Below are 17,950 nucleotides of genomic sequence, written 5' to 3'. Positions count from 1 at the left end.
TTGATGTAATTGGCCCCTTTTGATGTGCGGTGAGCTTGTAGAGCAGATGCTTATTAACATGTATGATTAATAATCCTGTGTCATCTTGTTAAATATTTGAAAGGGATTTTTGTCTTAATCTTTCATATGTTTAGTATAGATGTCTTAATCTTTGCATTTTTATGTTCTGTGGTTGTAACTTTTTAAACTTTTATGCTAATCATATTAAAAGTGGTGGCTTGTTTCTGTTTTTCTTTTGATGAACTGCAGGTGGATAGCTGATCAAAATGGGACTATTTTCATGATGATAGCAAATCAAAATCCTTCTGCGATGATGTAGTAAATTAGTTCATGTTTATTGTTGCGTATTGGAGTTTAATTAAAACAATGTATGTGTTGTGTATTGTTCTAAGCAAATTTGTTCAGACAATGTAATATGTAGTGGGTTTTTTTTTTTTTTTTTTACATGCATTTATAACTTATAAAGTTCATTAGTTGTTTATAGCCTTAGCTATTCTTAACATGAATCTAGTTTTTCATTTTGATATTTTTAATCATTATGGACAATGATAAATATAGAGTTTTATATAACAAAAACTTTTTGCTTTTCAACATTATTTTTTGAAAAAGTTGTAATAAAATATAGGATTTTTTATAAACATATTTTCCTGCAAAATCAATAATAACATATAGACTTAAAAAAATAAAATAAAATAAAATAAAAAATAGAAGAAGAAAACCGGATTCAATCCGGAACCCGGAATCTGGTTTTTTTAAAACCCGGATACATCCGGGTTTCGGACCGGATCTGACCCGGCTTAACCCGGTCTAGGTTCCGGCCCGGATTTGAAACCCGGGTTGCGGTCCGGGTGTACCCGGGTTGAAACTCGGATGAACAATCTTAGATCCATGTCATAGCAAATCTTGCCTTCAAAACAATAATAATAGTCATTAGTCCACTTGTTTCAGATTCATGACATAATTTACGAAGATGAAGAATCACTTGAAGGTGGGATTCAATCTTTTCAAACCAAAATCTTAAACGTTGACAACTTAGGCGTTCAATGTTTTACTTTATATACAAACATGCAAACTCACCAATATCAGGTACTGAAAGAAACCGGCTGAAAAATATCTGCCGGCACGCAGAGAATGCAATGCATGTTTAATTTCTGAAAGAAAAAACTTGTTCTGGCTCGAATTACCCTCAAGCTGGTTTGGTTATATGCATTCAATGATTCAAGCATATGAGCGTCCAGACTTTCTATTTAAGTTGGCAAACGTCAAAACATGAGCTAGAAATCCAGTTTGTCCTCCCTCAGATGGGAATGGAACTGCTACGCATAATGGAGCAGCGCCAATGTAAAGTACTACTCGCCTGAGACGGTAATTTAGAGGATCATCTCTTGTGCATTGATAGCCTAGAAAATTTAGCAATCACAAAGGCCAGGTTCGTTGATAAAATAAATTGACTCTCTCAATCTATGTCAATTTCCGCACCTTGCCACCCTATTTTTCTGGCATTTTCTTTCTAGAAAAAGAAAAAAATGCTATAGTTTACAGAGTTGGAAAGTTCATTATAAATCTAGCCTCAACTACAGCTCATTTGAAGTCCATTTAGTGTACAAATGTCTGCTATGGGACCTCCAAAATGATATGTATTACTGCAAACTCGCAGACAAACCACTAGATTGGCCTCCGTCTTGCTGATATCTGCATTCGTAACAAGCCTGTACGTCCATGTTTACACAATGCTTTTGTTTCTTTTGATGAGCTGAGACGCATTGTCACTGGTACAGCAAATTGTATGCTGGAAGATCTTGTATGCTGTTAATGTCTTCTAAAGACAGCTCTCTTTCCAACTGAGTCCTTGTTACTTGTAATACCTCCTAAAGAAGTGGAAACAACAAATTAGCAGTGAGCCGGATGGCCAGGCAAAAAACCGAAAAATGAAACGAGTCAGTGTTCCGGGACAAGTCATTGAGCATGACTATTTGGAACTTATAAATTCATTGGCAAAACAGGGCATAGAAGAATCCTCAGAAGCAAGTTACCGTGAAAAAACAAATCAAGAGTAGAGGCATCACTTTCATTGTGAAAATTATGAAACAAAGTGTACAAGCAATGAGGGGGATACCAATCTTGTGGTTCTACAACATTCCATATGTTCACCTACGTATCCCTTTTCTCCTTTATTTACTTTTACTGTACCTCTGGAGATGCATGCTCTAGGTGATGTTATTAGACCCTCTTGCATAATGTTGTATAGACAAGGAAACCGTGTTTCTATAGAGCAAGGAGAGAAATTATATTCATTCCATAATCCTGTTATCATCCCTTGATGAGACATCAAAAGATTGGAAAACTATTGGTTATTTTTCACTTATCTACCAATGATTCAAGGCTATGTCAACAGATGATAAGATGATGATGAATAGCATTTTTCATGGTAGGAAATGGGCCATCTTAGTTAGCAACAAGACACTACATTTGTGGTTCCCAGAGCAGTATGAAAAGAACCGGCTAATTTCACGTTGGACACCCAAACTATCACTCTTTTTCAAATTGCATCCTATTGATCAAAACAAACAATGAATAACCCAAACTACCAATTTCTTTTAAATTGCACACTCCATCCAACTGATTCGTTAGCTTTGACCGACCCATAAACACATGATGCACACTTGTCTAGGGTTCCGTCTGAAAAAGCCCAAGATACCCTATGTGGAGAGGCGGCCAGAAAAAGCCATAGGACTTCATATCTCTTCTCATTACCAATCATTGATCGACAAAGAAACCAACTATACTGCCACAGCAGAGGTCAAAGCTGCTCGGTTCCAGTTTCAATGAGTCAAAAAGGGACAAACACAAATAAATTCAGAACTTAACAGAAAATGGTTTCATTCTTCTATTTCATTTGAGTTTTAGATCCCAGGGTATGTTGTTTCTGCAATGAAGTAGCATGGGAAACAATGTAATTTTTGTTTAACTTCTTTCTATTAATAACAAAAGCATCTCCACCAAAATACTCTGGACTTTTCACAAGGAACGAAACCCTATGCGTGTACAAGTCACATGTCTAGGGTTTTGTTAGAACCAACGGGTTAGTTGGATGGAGGGTGCAAATTGAAATAATTTGGTAGCTTATGGTATCCAATTGTTTGTTTCCATAGTTTTGGGTGCCATTTGAAAAATGGGTGATAATTTGGGGGTGCAAATTGAAATGAATAAAAAAAATTAGTGGGACCTTGTGCTTTTAGTACTCGAATAAAACACATGAAAGAAATGAGCACTTGGGAATTCTTATTCTGACTTTTCTGAAAATCTAAGGAGAAGTATTTTAAATTGTTTGCCATGACTTTGAGAGAAAGGGAGAGATTGTACATTGAAGTCCATGTAGGAAGCATTCATTGCAAGCCATTGAGCATCCATCATTTCAAATGCGATACAATATAATTCATCAAAGGCTTTTTCATCATCTGTAATAAAGGACATGCAAGTCATGAGTGTAACTCATTTTGAAAAATAAAAAAATAAAGACAAAACTTCGGAGTTTAAAACTTGAAAGCAGACTTTTTCCATTTTGTAAGACCTTTGAATTCCACCTAATCTGAGCTGTAGTAGATTACCTCCCAATAATTTAATGAAATTAATTCCTGGAAGACATCGTGGTTTTACTGCACAAGAGACCAGAAGATGATCATTAAATAACAGTATCTTTTTTTTTATGCGTAAATAACATTTGCATCTTAATTTCCCAAGATCTTGTAGTGATAAAAAAATGAGTGCACTGAAACTCTTATTTTTTTATTTTTTATTTATTATTATTTTTTTTTTATGAACAAGAAAATTTTATTGAGACAAGTAAGAAGGCAAAGCAAAGTACACAGGAAATATACAAAAACTGAACCTATTACAAGTCAGGAACTTGAAAAAGAAATAAGAAAATCATGGACACTAGTTGGTGTCCAAAACAATTAATCCACGCTTGCTGAAATTATCTAAATGTCAAAATCTTCCCTAAAGAAGCAGACCAGCCAAAGAATGCAACCTTTGAAGGCACCTTACTCTTCCGAATACTCTTCCAAGGAAAAGAATGAACCCCATTCGGCCTAGACAGCGTCTCATACCAAGAACGAACTGAAAACTTGTAACCAGTATGCATCCAGACCATCTTATCCCTCATACCCACCCAAGCTGAGTAGCATACAATAAACCAAACAATTCAGAAACAGCCCCCATTTCCCAATCCTATACAGCACCAGAACAATCCAAAAACTCAGCCACGGAAGCAGCCAGATTCTGAGAAATACGAAAAAGATCTGGAAAAATTGCACAAAGTGCCCTACCACCACATCATGCATCATGCCAAAAACGAACTCTGTAGCCGTCCCCAACCACAAAGATGACATGTTTTACGAAAGCAACCCAAACTCTCCTAATATTTTTCCACACCCCCACACCATAAGTACCTCATACCTCCCTAGAACAACCCCCCCCCCCCCCCCCCCCCCAAAAAAAAAAAAAGTCCCCTATTTAGAATCAATCACAGCTCTCCACAAAGAATCACACTCTTGATGACACCTCCACAACCACTACCCTGATAATGCTTTATTAAAGTAAAGAGACTCAACTTCCGAAACCCCAAACCACCAAACGACAAAGAAATACAAATCTTATCCCAACTAACCAAATGAAATTTAGCTTCCTCCCCTATACCTCCTTGCAAAAAGTCTAGAAATAACTTCTCCAACAGTTTTTCCACACCAATTGGAATGGAAAATAAAGATAGAAAATATGTATGAAGGTTAGACAATGTACTTTGATAAGGGTGATTTTTTCCCCTTTTGACAAACACAACCTCTTCCAACCCACCAACCTTCTCTCTACCTTCTCCAACACCCCATCCCAAACCATACTAGCCTTGAACATAGCCCCCAAAGGAAGCCCAAGGTAACTAATCAGCAAAGAGGAAACGTGACAATCCAGAATACTTGCCAACCTACTCATATTTCTCACCTGGCCCATTGGTACCAGCTTGGACTTTCCTAGATTTACCTCAACGCCTAACCAAGCCTTCTTGAGGCCCTCCCACCATGAAACCTTACAACAAACCACTGCCAACCACAACCCCCAACATACAACAAAGAGCATCCATCACGATGAAAAAAAGAAAAGGAGATAATGGATCCCCTTGTCTCAAACCACAGGGACTGTTAAAAACCACCTTGGGAGAACCATTCCCTATATAATGAAAGGAAATCCTCACAAAGGAGGTATTCAATCCAATTTGACAACCTTCTCTAATTTAGACCCAATCAACCTCTTCCTCAAAATCTCATCCTCTTAAAGAATACTACCCTCTGCCTGACTCTCCAAGCCTTGCAATTCCTCAATAAGAAACTCCTTATGTCAATCAACATTCCCACTTGTTCACTTCAAATCCCTTTTCAAAGCCTTTAACTTACCAGCTAATATGAAACTAGGGGTACCACACAATTGATAGGAAGTCCAAAGTTGTTTCACCATATCTTTGAAACCATCGGCCAACAGCCACATATTTTCAAACTTAAAATATCTACGACTTTCGTGAATACCACCACAATCCAAAAGAATTGGGAAATGGTACGAACAAATTCTAGGCAAATGCTTCCAGTACACCTCAAGGAAATGAGATTCCCATGAAGGAGATACTAAAAACCTATCCAAACGGGACCAAGTCCTATTATTGGACCACGTAAAGGCACCTCACAAGAGGTAAGTCAACAAAATCAGCCTCGAAAATGAATTCAGAGAACTCCCTCATCGCCAAGATAAAACCAGAATCCGAAGATCTCTCACTCAGAAGAGTAACGTTGAAATCCCCTCCAACACACCAAGGCACATCCCACCAACTAATAAAACCAGCGAGCTCTTCGCACAACAGTCTTCTACTGCTGTCCACAGTAGGGCCGTAAATCTCAGCAAAAGCCCATTCAAAACCATCATCTACATTTCTAAAATGACAGGCTACCGAAAACTCCCCTATACATTCCTCCAAATTTTCCACTTCCCTCCTATCCCACATCACTAACACACCACCCAATGCCCCATTCGAAGTAAGAAAAGCCCATCCAACATACAAACAGCCCCACAAACTTCTGATAAGACTTTTATCCACCCAACACAACTTAGTTTCCTGCAAACATACAAGATCAGCCTTCTACACTCTTAAGAAATTCTTTATACGAAGACATTTGTTAAGATCATTCAGGCCCTGAGTATTCCAAGATAGGAATTTTGGCTTCATAAAAATAGATTGGTCCCCCTACCCTTGGATCTATCACAACTAACACTTCCTTCTTTTGAATCATAATTAGCAGAACATATTAATCTCCTTAACTCCCTGTCCCATTTTGAAGCTGCACTCAAACATGATGCAGCTGTAGATTGCTATTAAAGGAAGCATGAAGTTAAAATACTGATCCAGTTTTGGATGTCATCATAATTGAAAATTTTGATAAATACTTTTTTGGTCCAATGGTTATATGAATTAATGTTTTAAATTCCATACCAATGATCATCCCAATTTAAGCACTAGAACATGTGTTTTGACACCAGTGCGTTTCGGCATACCATTTCAGGATTAGCTATATATAAATATAAATATATATATATATATAAACTGATAATTAATAAAATAAATACTTGTATATGTAAGTGTGTATCATGTTCGTGTGTGTGTACTGGAATAATTAAAGATTTATAAAATGAATGAGTTGAAAACATTAAACAAAAAAGGTAGAGATATTGGTAAAAGATAATATTTAAAAAATCACAATATTGAGTTGAGACACAAAAATAATACAAAGAAAAAAAAAGAATTGATAAACTATTAAAAATAATGAGATTTAAAAAAAGAGAATGAGAGGACACATTTAAAGTTACAAGGAAATTAAAATGATATAAATGCCTTTGAGATTTTAATATTACATGAATGTCATCTATATTTAAAATTTACAACAATTCCATCTAAACTCAAGAAAATTACAAAATTGTCATTAAAGCAGTCCAGAACGGAATGTAGTCCGAAATGCAAATTCTGACCTGAATGGCAGAAGTAGGCTGGAAATTTGGAACAAAATAAAATGAGAATGTATGGTATACTGGTTACTACACTGGAATGGAAAATTCCGGCCAGAACAGAAAAGAATTTAAAACTATGATATGAATACTTGTGAAGAGATTAACCAAACATTTGCATAATATTGATTTTAAATTGCTAGTGTCACTGACACACAAGTTCTTCACCCAAACAACAGAACATACAAATTCATATAATGAACTCAAGGCAAAAAAAAAATGTGATGGTGAATAATGATCATGATTCATAGATGAATGTCCTAAATCTATATCATTAGACTGAATGTGAGGAAAAATATCATCATCAATTAAAATGAATGAAAGAATATAGATTTTTTTTTTTCCGCTTTCATGTTGTATCCATATGGGTGCAGTTTTAATGGACACAATGACAGAATGATATCAACTGATGATCAAATTTGTCTACAAACCTGAGCTTAGATCCAACATCTGAATTAGCATAAATGATACATTGATGCCAGCAACAGCAAATGGGTATTCCCAAGCAGCTCGCTTCCCTCCTTGCTTGAACAATAACCTATGGAAAGATGCCTTCATTTGGATGTTTTGTATGATTAGTGATAACTCATCTTTAGTGCAAAAAAAGAATTTAGAAACTAAAATGAAACAGAGAGAATGCACAAGAGGAGAGAAACAACAGGTAGAACTTCATATAGTTTTCAATGGAAAAATAGAATAGGAGGCATACCGGATAAGTCCTGGAAAAAAACAGCAAATTCTCAAGGGAAATAAGACCGCAACCCCTAAGGAGAGCACGTCACTATGAGCCAAACGAGCATTAAGAACAAGGAAAAAACTGAGAGCTACTGTCATAAATATTTCTTATACATATATTTATCAATTCATCTAAACTGAATATATACAGTTAAAAGACACCACGCGGCGCCAGCAACAGTTTCATATTGTTTCATATATTTACTCCATCTCTTATAGTCCTTATCACTTTTTTTGTCGATAAGTTCTTATCTAACATCAATACAACCTAGACATACATGTCAAGATGTTTTTTATGTCTCCAGCAAAACCACAAGGATTTTAAAGGCACTACCATTGTTGATAGTAGAAGATGCAAAACATATTGTGGCTTAAAGTCCTAAAAAGAGGAGATAAATTTCAATCAAGCATCACAACAGCAGCAAGTAATTGAATGTACTCTTTTCAGTGCTACTTAGAAACACAATAGAGTTGACCAATTTTCATGTAGGCATTCATGATATGTAAGATACCACCTATTCTAAACATAAATAATAGCATTTCATTCCTTCTTTCATGACTCTGAAGACACTTTATCAGCTTAACAGTTGTTTTATCAATAACGGGAGGAAAAATGACCAGCTAAATGAAACACAACCTACCATTGAAAGTGATATCACCCTACCTAAAGTCAGTTGATGGATTAGGACCTTGCCACCCCATCTCTTTCCATTGCTCAGAAATTAAACCTTTGAAAGCAATATTTGGAAAGGCAGCATGCCACAATGCTCTGAGGGCTTCCTGCTATGAGAAGGAATAATGAGATCATTGAAGTATATTTGAACAGTGATAAAAACAAAAGATGATAAAAAGGCAGCATGCCACAATGCTCTGATGGGTTTCTGTCATAAGAAGGAACAATGAGATCGTTGAAGAAGCGTTGAACAGTGTTAGAAACATAAGATAAAGGCCTCATTTGGATATTGAGATGAGATGAGATGATCTGTATTGTAGGGGTGAACTGCTAAAACCTGTCGCCACCGACTAGAACTGACCGCCGGAGTTAGGATCCGGTTGAAACCGGTGGAGAACCGGTCGGCAGGCAATGGGAATTTGAAGAAACCGACACCTGCCGGTTCGGTCTTAGTTTGAATCTGAACCGGACCGCCGAACCGGCCGATTAAAGAATTATACATTATTTTTTATATATGCCATACTCAAAACGACGCCATTCCACTAAAATTTATGTGGAACGGCATCGTTTTATGCCTATAGTATACAAAACACAAATGAAACGACATTGTTTGGTCTTATGCATAACATAAGAAAAAATACGTGTGAAACAACGCCATTTGATTTTAAACCAAACGGCGTCGTTACGAGATGAAACCCTCTTCTTCCCCGATTTAGTTTCTCTCATCCTCTCTCTCTCCTCTACAACACTCTCAGGCGAAGCTTGCCGCTAGGGAGGACCGAGAACCACCAGAAAACCGTTGGAGTTAATACAGCCGGTGTTTCTCCTCCCCATCAACCGGTATGGTCAGTTGCTCCATAAGAACTTTGCTCATCGGTCAGCAGCGGTTTTGCCCAAAAATTGCACTGAAGGGGTCTGTTTTCACCCCTAGTAAATAGTAGTGAAATAATTTGAATTGAGATGCTTTATGGGATTTTGGAAAATGAGAGAAAAAAAGTTGAGTAAAAATATTGAAGTTAAAATATTATTAGACTATTATTTTTTAATATTATTTTTGTTTTGGGATTTAAAAAACTTGAATTGTGTTTTGTGTTTTGTTTCGAAGTTTGGAAAATTTTTAATGATTAGGTAATAATTAGATGAAAAAGTTGAAGATTTGAAATTGAAAAGTGTTTGTGTTTGTGGCGTTTGGATATTAAGATATGATGAGATGAGATGAGAGGCTCTTGCTATCCAAACTAGGCCTAAAACTTAAAAGTATGTGAGAAGACAGAATATGCAGATATCAGAATGTGAAGTGATTTTGGTAAAAATTATGCAAACAAGATATTGATTTGCTAATTTTATGTCCTCTTTGATTGACTTGCAAACCTAGTTGTTGAAATGGTAAATCAAGAAAACGAAGGGAAGGGAGGAGCTGTGGCTACAAAAGTTAAGTTTCTAGTCGGCAGACCTTCCTCCGCCACAGTTGAGGATTTATTAATAAAATTTACGGGGTCTCTTCCTCGTAAAAAAAATAGTTGGCGGACCAGAGAGAACTATGACAAAAGCAAATGCTAACAATCTCATCTGAGTTACTTGTAGCTCACATTCATTGAACTGATACAAACAGAAGAAGAAGAAGAAGAGAGTGTTAATATGAAACAGAAACAGCCCCAGCATGAAGGAAATACTTGATGATCAGGCCGAGTCTCCTCAAATGGTACTTGTAATCGTTCCTGGAGCCTCTGAAGTCTTTGTTCCTGGTAACAATTTAGAAATGGGGGGCAGGAATACAGTAAGTCTCGTGAAGCTAAACCAATTCAGCAGTTCTTTCAAAGTGATTTCTTCATATTAAAGCAGTCGCGAAAGGACAGCAAAACTCAGGAAGTAGAGACAGAAATTATGCAAGAAATGCCAAAATCAATATGCAATTCCATATCAAGAGACAAGACACATTTTTTAAAACATCGAACTTCACCAAGGCAGGGTTAAGGGTGAGACAGATGGGAATGTCTTCTTTGTTAATACTCATGATTAGAAGCAAAGGCTGCCTACTCACAGAATGCAATGAAGTAATCCAGTAACCCTCCCATATACCTGAAGAGGACACAATGGGTAGTCAATAAACTTCTCATTACGTTTGTTGCTGGAGCGGTTAAAGAGTCCTCCTACCCATGATCTTGGTCCAACCATAGCATTAGCTACAACCATCAAATGCTGATCAGTAAAAGAAGAGAATTATTGTCAAATGGAATGATATAGATCAATATCACGTACTATAATGTTAATAATTCAATAAAAATGTGGTGAAAGAGCCCCTAAAATTAGTAACTTTACATTTTATAGTTCCAAGCTATAAACTATAAGACAGGGTGCAGAAGAACAAATATGCAGTGTATTAATTTTAACCATGCGAGAAAGCTATGAAAATAAGAGCAAGTGGCTTGCTAAAGTAGAAAATAATCCCCTCCGAGAAGCAGGTACACAACAGAGGTAACCCCAACCCATAAGCCCACCGAAAAATGGGCAGGTATAACAAAAGAGTCATAAAAAGAAACTAAGTTTCGTTTTTGTGCCACCTAAAACAGAAATTGGTTTGTCAAGAACATTTGTGAAACAATTTAGACCCAATCTTTGCCCACAATTGGATCCATATTATAAGTGTCGAATTATCAAGAACACCCTGAAATTGAAACTATTTCTACAAGTTAGAACATCAATAACATTACTGAAACTTAAACAGTCATAGTTATATTGCTTCATAGAATCAAGAAATAGGTTTTCCATGAAGGAGAGATAAATTGAATGGGATGACAGAGGTTATGTTAAACACATTCTTGGCAGAAATTTAAAAAAGAGATATCCTAATTTTTGGGTTTTGAAGTTCACCAACGGGATAGACAAAAGCTAAAAAGAACCCATGTGTTTTTCTCTGACAAATTTGATTGCCAATCAAGGACTATTCTAGCAAAAGTTAATGGGGCTCCCGTTACTATGTTGCTCAATTAGTATTTTCAAATAAATATTATCATCTTTGGCTTAACTTCTCATTGAATGCCAAAAGCCTACTTATCTAATGGCATCCCATTCCAAGAGCCCACAATGCATGAGGTCAAGATACCAAGCCACTGTACGCACTACCAGGAAAGAATCACTTTAAAGTTGCATACTATCTTGGTGATTTAATTAAACCTTTCCATATTGAAGTTGGCCATGTACCGAAAATAAAAGGTAGGCATCATTAAATGCCTAACTTCCATGACATTGGATTGAAGCAAATTATGGATACTAATTCATTGACTTCTATAGAACACAACAACAGGAAGGACTGGAATCCCCACTCACCAAAGCATTGAGTCAGCTGAGATATTATATGAGCAGAACTATGCGACCATTCCAACTCTTCATCACCCTTCTTCTGTCTCCAGTAGATTTCATCCTCGTCAACCTACATTTGAATTGTGAAAGCACCTTTAGTGTAAGGTATATACGTAATACTTCCTAGACACAAAAGAGTGAGCTGTTCAACTTACAGACAGCTCTTGTACAGTGAGTTGAGAGATTTCATCATTTAAATTTGCCAAAATTTAACAATTATTAGCCAAATGGTATGAAGAGTGAAATTGTAATTGTCTTAGGCAAGGTTTAGAAACATATAAATTTAGAGTCTTAAATTTACTTCATGAAAAAAAAAAAAAACTCAAAACTCAAAACTACCAATGAAAAGAAACAAGAAAACTCAAAAGTAAATTCCAAGATGAAGTAGATGCTAAATGAGAAAAACTGAATTGTTATTAGAGGCAGGAAAAAAAAAAAAAGCAACAACAGAAGGAAATATCACTTTCCATCGATATCCATCCTTTCATCACAAGGAAAGATACATTAAATTGGCAAAACAGAGATTGTGTGCAGCAAGGGATTCCTCAAAAACTCTACTGACAAACGTATTATAAGCAAGAAAACCCCGTTTGTATTATAGGCAGAAATGCAAGAAACAAACAATTGCAAAGCTAATTATTGTAATTCAGACCATTTTAATAAGAGAGCACAAGAGGATTACTTAGTGAAACTAGTAACAAAGGCTTATTCAAGGAAAATGATCACTCTACGAGATTTCTAAAACTTAAACATAGGAGGAGAGGGAGGGGGAGGGATGGAGAGAACGAAAGAGGAAGGGTGAGATTTACTCTCTGAAGAGAAGAACAAGAAGGAAAGCATTGTCTACGCCTCCTTAATCTCATGAGGGGAGCAGAACTAACAATGAAATTCTTTCACCCATTTTAACCGAAAGGAAATTGAATAAAGACAAATATTTTTTTGAATAAATGGGTGACATATCATTGCACCCAAATCATGCTCTCATCCTATTTTTCAACTCCCATCATTTCAGCTCCCTCTCTTTCTCCCTCGTTCTTCTCCACCACCCATCACAAGAGAAAGATACTCATAAAAAAGAGTAATGGCCTAGACACAGATTAACCTTTTTGTGCTTTAAAGGAAAAAACTAAAAGAGCAATTAAACGGCTCCTTTGACATTGCTTTGATATTGCAAAAAGTTCGGAAGGAAGACAGTAAAGTTCAGAAAAGTAGAGATGGATGTCTCTGCCCTACATAACATCAATAAGCATAGAAGACAAAACTAACATCCGCCTAATCACACGCACGAAGAAAGTTAGAGAGAGAAGGAATGCAATGCTAGACATAAAGTCATACCGAAAAAGTACCGGTTATGGCATCTGAGGAAACATGGTGGTGGTGCCATGGTGATGAAGTGGGTCCCCTTGGAAAAAATGGTGGGACCAAAACTGGTACAGGAAAGAAGAGGAAGAACAGAGGAGACAGTGAAGTGGCATTTTTCTTCTTCTCCGAAGGGGTTTTGGCATTCAAACAAACACAACCGCTAAGATGGGGGTGGAATTTGAAAAGAATGCTGAGGGCATGTTCTGTCTCTCTGTGTCTATGGCATTGGCAACCAGGCTAACAGCCAATTTCCCATAAACCAGGCTGAACTGCAGCGCTTGCCGCTCGGAGATGTTTCTCTTTTCCTCCGTGGCAATTGCGTGTCTTGTAAAAAAAAAAAAAAAAAAAAAAGAGTTTTCATCATATCTATATTGGTAGTAATATGAAATATCGATACGATGACTTGCATCTGAGTCTGAGAATTTTCATTAAGTAATTTTATACCTCACATTTATATTAATATCTATTTTTAATTTTATTTTGTTCAATAAATCTACGAGGTAAGGCTATTGAATAGAATAATTCCATTTAATTTTAGAAAGGTTTTAATACTTTTCTTCAAAAAATTATTCCCGTTCGTTTCTATCTAATCAGTAGGTTTAGAATTTGATGCTTGATGAAGCCATCTACGTAACACTTAGGTGCCGTTTCTGATATTTTGAGTGTGAGGTTCCTGACTCCTGTGAATACTGCCAAAGCTTCCCCTTGGTTCGGATGTTAGCAACTACAAATCTTATTGAATCAGAAAAAATCTACACAACCTCCCAACACCCCAACATCCCACCTTTTTTTAATTTTTTAATATTTTTTTAATATTTTTTTTTGAATTTATTTTTTTAAATTAATTTAATTATTTTATTCATTATTTATATATTAAATATTTAATAAAAAATAAAATAATAAAAATTAAAAAAAAGGTGGGGTGTTGGGGTGTTGGGAGGTTGTGTAGCAAAACCCATTGAAAATTGATTCTCTATTAACTCTCTCTAGAAGAGGGAGACTATCTGGGATTGTTATCAGTTATTTTCCAATCTCGTGCATGAGAGTGGTCATTGTAGACCTTAAGATTTCTAGAAATGAACAAATCAATAATCAGACTGGAAGACTCATGAATGATCTGATTTCTGGTAAACTAAAGGTTATTCATAGCAAGAACAGCAAACAGTTGGAATTGGTTGGCCTTTTTAGCTAAAAGATTCATGGCTTTTGCAGGATTGATCAGGGTTTATCCAATTGTTAATATCACGCCCAGCTAAGGAGGAGATATCAAATGGGCATGGTGATTGTCTCCACAAAATTCTAGTTAAAGAACAATTTAAGAAAATGTGAGTAGTTGTTTCTTTTCCCATGTGGCAAATAGGGTAGAGGGCCCTTGTTGGCAAGATATTGTTTTGAACTTTCCAAAGAAAAGGTTTTAATCGATCTTGCATCTTAAGACACTAAAGGTTTTTTCTAAGTTGATGAAGGATGAGAGCATTTTGATGGATGGCAATATAAGCAGATTTGATAGAAAAGTTTTCAGATGAATGACAAAATCCATTTGGAGGAGTCCTTGAGATTGTAGAATTGGAATCGTGCAAGATGGATTTTTTGTATTTCATTTTTTGTATCATGGGAGAAGAGGGACGGTAGCAAAAGAGTGTTCCATCTCCTTCCTTCCTCCAAAGTTAGTTTAGAGACCCTTAATTAGGGTCTTGGGGTATTGAGGAAGACAGAGGAGTGGGGTTAGCAAGTGTTAATGAATCCAAGCGTCAAACCATACTTAGCAAAGATAAAGGCTTTACAAATACTATTGTGCTCACTTATGAGATGTCATCCTAACTTACACAATAGATTTTTATTGAAATCAGTTGTTAGCCTAATCCCAAGTTCACCAGAGGATAGGGTTTTACATATGGATGACCAAGACTTTGGATTGAAGTTGTGGAGAATTTTTTATTTTTATTGATTTTTATTTATTTATTTGTTATCAAATCCCCACCAAAACTTTATAAAAGCTTTGTCTATAATCCTAGTAATGGATTTTGAAATCCAAAGAGAAGACATCATATTTTTTTTATTTTTTTAAGGAGTTAGAGCCATATATCCAAGAGTGACCCCCCAAATTTTATTAATAAACTCTCACTTATGATAGAGGAATACCATGGTTACATTTTCAGCATCTGGGGGTTTATATGAAACCAAAGCCCTGCATGCAAAAACAGACCTCAACACCTGTCGAACAAAGAAAACTCTAAACAACTCTCAAATTAGGCAAACCACACCGATCCATTTGCAAAATTCCTTTAAGCATATGAGGAATATTTCCCCTTCCACTAGTACCCAGTCTCGCAAGCCAATCTGCTGTAGAATTTCCTTCTCTAAAAACATGTTGATACCACGCATTCATCCCAATGAGAAGACATTTGATTTCTTCACAAAAAATCCTCCAAATACCAAACATTACACCGACCTTTTTTAAGCCAGTTAACAATCAAAAGTCAACTTAAGGATAATATTATTAATACCATATAACTTACAACGTCGTAATCCAAGAAAAAGCGTCATTAATTCAGCACAATTATTAGAACCAATGCCAGTATATGTAGCAAACGCAAACTAAGTAATGCCCTCAGGATTATGTAACATGCCTCTTGCACGAGATTCACCTAGATTATTAAGGCTACAATTGCATCCCTGATTTGGCTTATGCCAAGAAGTTGCATGCACCTATTTTGGACAAGCTTGAGTAATTGGCAACTGCAACTCTTACAAAATATAAATATCCTGTTTAGTCCATTGATCAGAAACTATCAGTCTACTACCAACCCAACCAATCCAATATTTAACTGGCCTCCATAAAGCATCAAAATGCTCCCAATGACCTTCCATTCGAGTAGAGCACCTCGATGACTATAAACTCCAAATTAAAATCACCAAAACCAAACCAACCAAATTACCAACTTGTGAGGATTTTTTTGTTCTTCTAAACCATGCTTCCACTATTTGAAGCCAAGATCGATTAGACACGTATGGGATACCAAGAAAATGAAAGCAAGTCTTCCATAGTTTCGAAGCAAGTCTTCCATAGTTTCGAAGCAATTCTACCACCATATAAAACATGATCCTCAAAAGCACCTTATTCGCAACATTCATATTTGGAAACTACAAGAATACCAAGGCTTCTTATATGGTCATCTACCCTTAAACTATGTGAAAAAGCTTTCCACATTGCCACGGAGAATTTCTTTGGCAAAGCTAAATGCCATATCCATTCTGACCATTTTCGTTTTGGAGCAACTATACAAATTAAATCCCAAGTATTCAATGAAGTAAATCTGCTGTTTGAGTTACCCAACCAAATTAAAATATCAAAACCATTTTTTGTACCCTTTATCTTAGACAAAATCTTGTCTGATAATTCTCACCCCACAAATCACACCAAAAATTCCACATCCTAGCTGTTTTCGATCTTACATTCTTTAATTTTCAAATTCGAAAATTCCACAATTTTGAGATCATCACATATCAGGCTTGGCTCAAGCCATTTACCTCTAAAATGAAATGTTGCCTACTTTAACAAGCCATGTTGAATGACGAAGTACAATAGGGAACAAGTCCATGATTATCTTCCAAAATCGAGCCCCTTTAATAGATTGACAGAAGAGATATGTTGGCCCTTCACATACTTGGCCTTAAAAAAATTAGTTCACAAAGAATTTTCTGTGAGAAGTTTCCAAGCAAACTTAAGATGTAGGGATTTTTGAACATCAATAAGACTACGAAGACCCACACCGCCTTCATCAACTAGTTTACACAATAAATCCGATTTCACTCTTTTTTCTTTTGGCTTCCCTCCACCGAGCCCCAAAAAAATGTGCTAAACAACTGATTAATCACAACAAGAACAGACTTCGGGGCATGTAACACTGCTAACAAATGAACTGGCACACTTGATAAAACATGCTTTAAGAGTTACAATCGGGCTCTTGAAGATAAAAATCTCATCTTCCATCCCTCTATTTTCTTTATTATTTTTATAATCAAATCCTCTAAGTATAATGACTTCATTCAACCAGAAATAATAGGCACACCCAAGTATTTAACAGGAAAACTTCCAATCGTGAAACCTATCATGGCTAAATTTTCTCATCTTCGAGACGAAGAAATTTTTGAAGAGAAAAAAATAGAGGATTTCTCAACATTAACTACCTGTCCCAACTAGCTGGCATAGACATTAAGCGTATCTCTTATTATTTTAACAAACCTTTTTCCGCCATTAGCAAAAATCATCATGTCATCCACATAAAGTAAATGAGAGATCAAAGAGCCAAAACATGGTTGGGAAAACAAACGTAACTGACCATCCTGAAACTTACTACGTAATAGCCTTGTGAATACTTCCTCAACAAGAATAAATAAGGGGAAATAGGATCCCCTTGACGAAGCCCCTTCCACCCTTAAAGAAACCTTTTGCCATACCATTCATCACCACCGAGTACCAAGTAGTAGTGACATATTGTTTAATGAGTTTACAAACATCAACAGAAAAACCCAAATGCATGCAAAACTTGGAATAAAAAGTTCCAATCAACTGTATCATAAGCTTTAGCCATGTCTATCTTCATCATAATATTACCACCTCTAACTGGCTTGTTAATATCATGAACTAGTTCTTGAGTAATACTAGTATTATCAAATGTACTTATTTCCGACAAAAATGCACATTGCTTTATAGAA

The 17,950-nt window shown here is 36.1% G+C and overlaps 1 protein-coding gene across 14 annotated transcripts; it reads right to left on the bottom strand.

Moving 5' to 3' along the window:
- Window positions 1-1,369: 1,369 nt before the first annotated feature.
- Window positions 1,370-13,567, bottom strand: LOC122303963 (ELMO domain-containing protein A-like). 14 transcript variants are annotated; one of them, XM_043115968.1, is made up of 11 exons: window positions 12,679-13,194; window positions 11,843-11,939; window positions 11,029-11,048; window positions 10,589-10,708; window positions 10,183-10,251; window positions 8,501-8,616; window positions 7,811-7,865; window positions 7,533-7,653; window positions 3,609-3,656; window positions 3,364-3,458; window positions 1,370-1,868 (listed from the first exon to the last, which is right to left on the bottom strand). In XM_043115968.1, the coding sequence occupies exons 1-11, from the start codon at window positions 12,730-12,732 to the stop codon at window positions 1,767-1,769; spliced, it is 897 nt and encodes a 298-aa protein (XP_042971902.1). In that variant the 5' UTR covers window positions 12,733-13,194; the 3' UTR covers window positions 1,370-1,766. The 14 variants fall into 14 exon arrangements, 13 of the variants coding, with proteins under 13 accessions (XP_042971902.1, XP_042971894.1, XP_042971892.1 ...); XM_043115960.1 differs by lacking the exons at window positions 11,029-11,048; window positions 12,679-13,194 and adding an exon at window positions 13,216-13,567 and having other exon boundaries at window positions 8,501-8,619; window positions 11,837-11,939; XM_043115958.1 differs by lacking the exons at window positions 11,029-11,048; window positions 12,679-13,194 and adding an exon at window positions 13,205-13,566 and having other exon boundaries at window positions 8,501-8,619; window positions 11,837-11,939.
- Window positions 13,568-17,950: the final 4,383 nt, after the last annotated feature.

Source organism: Carya illinoinensis, chromosome 3 (genome assembly GCF_018687715.1).
Source record: "Carya illinoinensis cultivar Pawnee chromosome 3, C.illinoinensisPawnee_v1, whole genome shotgun sequence".
In the NCBI taxonomy this organism is placed as follows: Eukaryota; Viridiplantae; Streptophyta; class Magnoliopsida; order Fagales; family Juglandaceae; genus Carya; species Carya illinoinensis.
This window is presented reverse-complemented; position numbering and strand designations above follow the sequence as displayed.

Bases quoted from the DNA above. Each gene is read 5' to 3' on its own strand.
- LOC122303963 (XM_043115968.1), bottom strand. From the start codon at position 12,732: ATGAGATTAAGGAGGCGTAGACAATGCTTTCCTTCTTGTTCTTCTCTT. The intron at 7,654-7,810 runs GTATGCCTCCTA...ATCCAAATGAAG, and splicing joins TTTTTTCCAGGACTTATCCG to GCATCTTTCCATAGGTTATT. The intron at 3,657-7,532 runs GTTTGTAGACAA...TCTCTTGTGCAG, and splicing joins GATGTTGGATCTAAGCTCAG to TAAAACCACGATGTCTTCCA.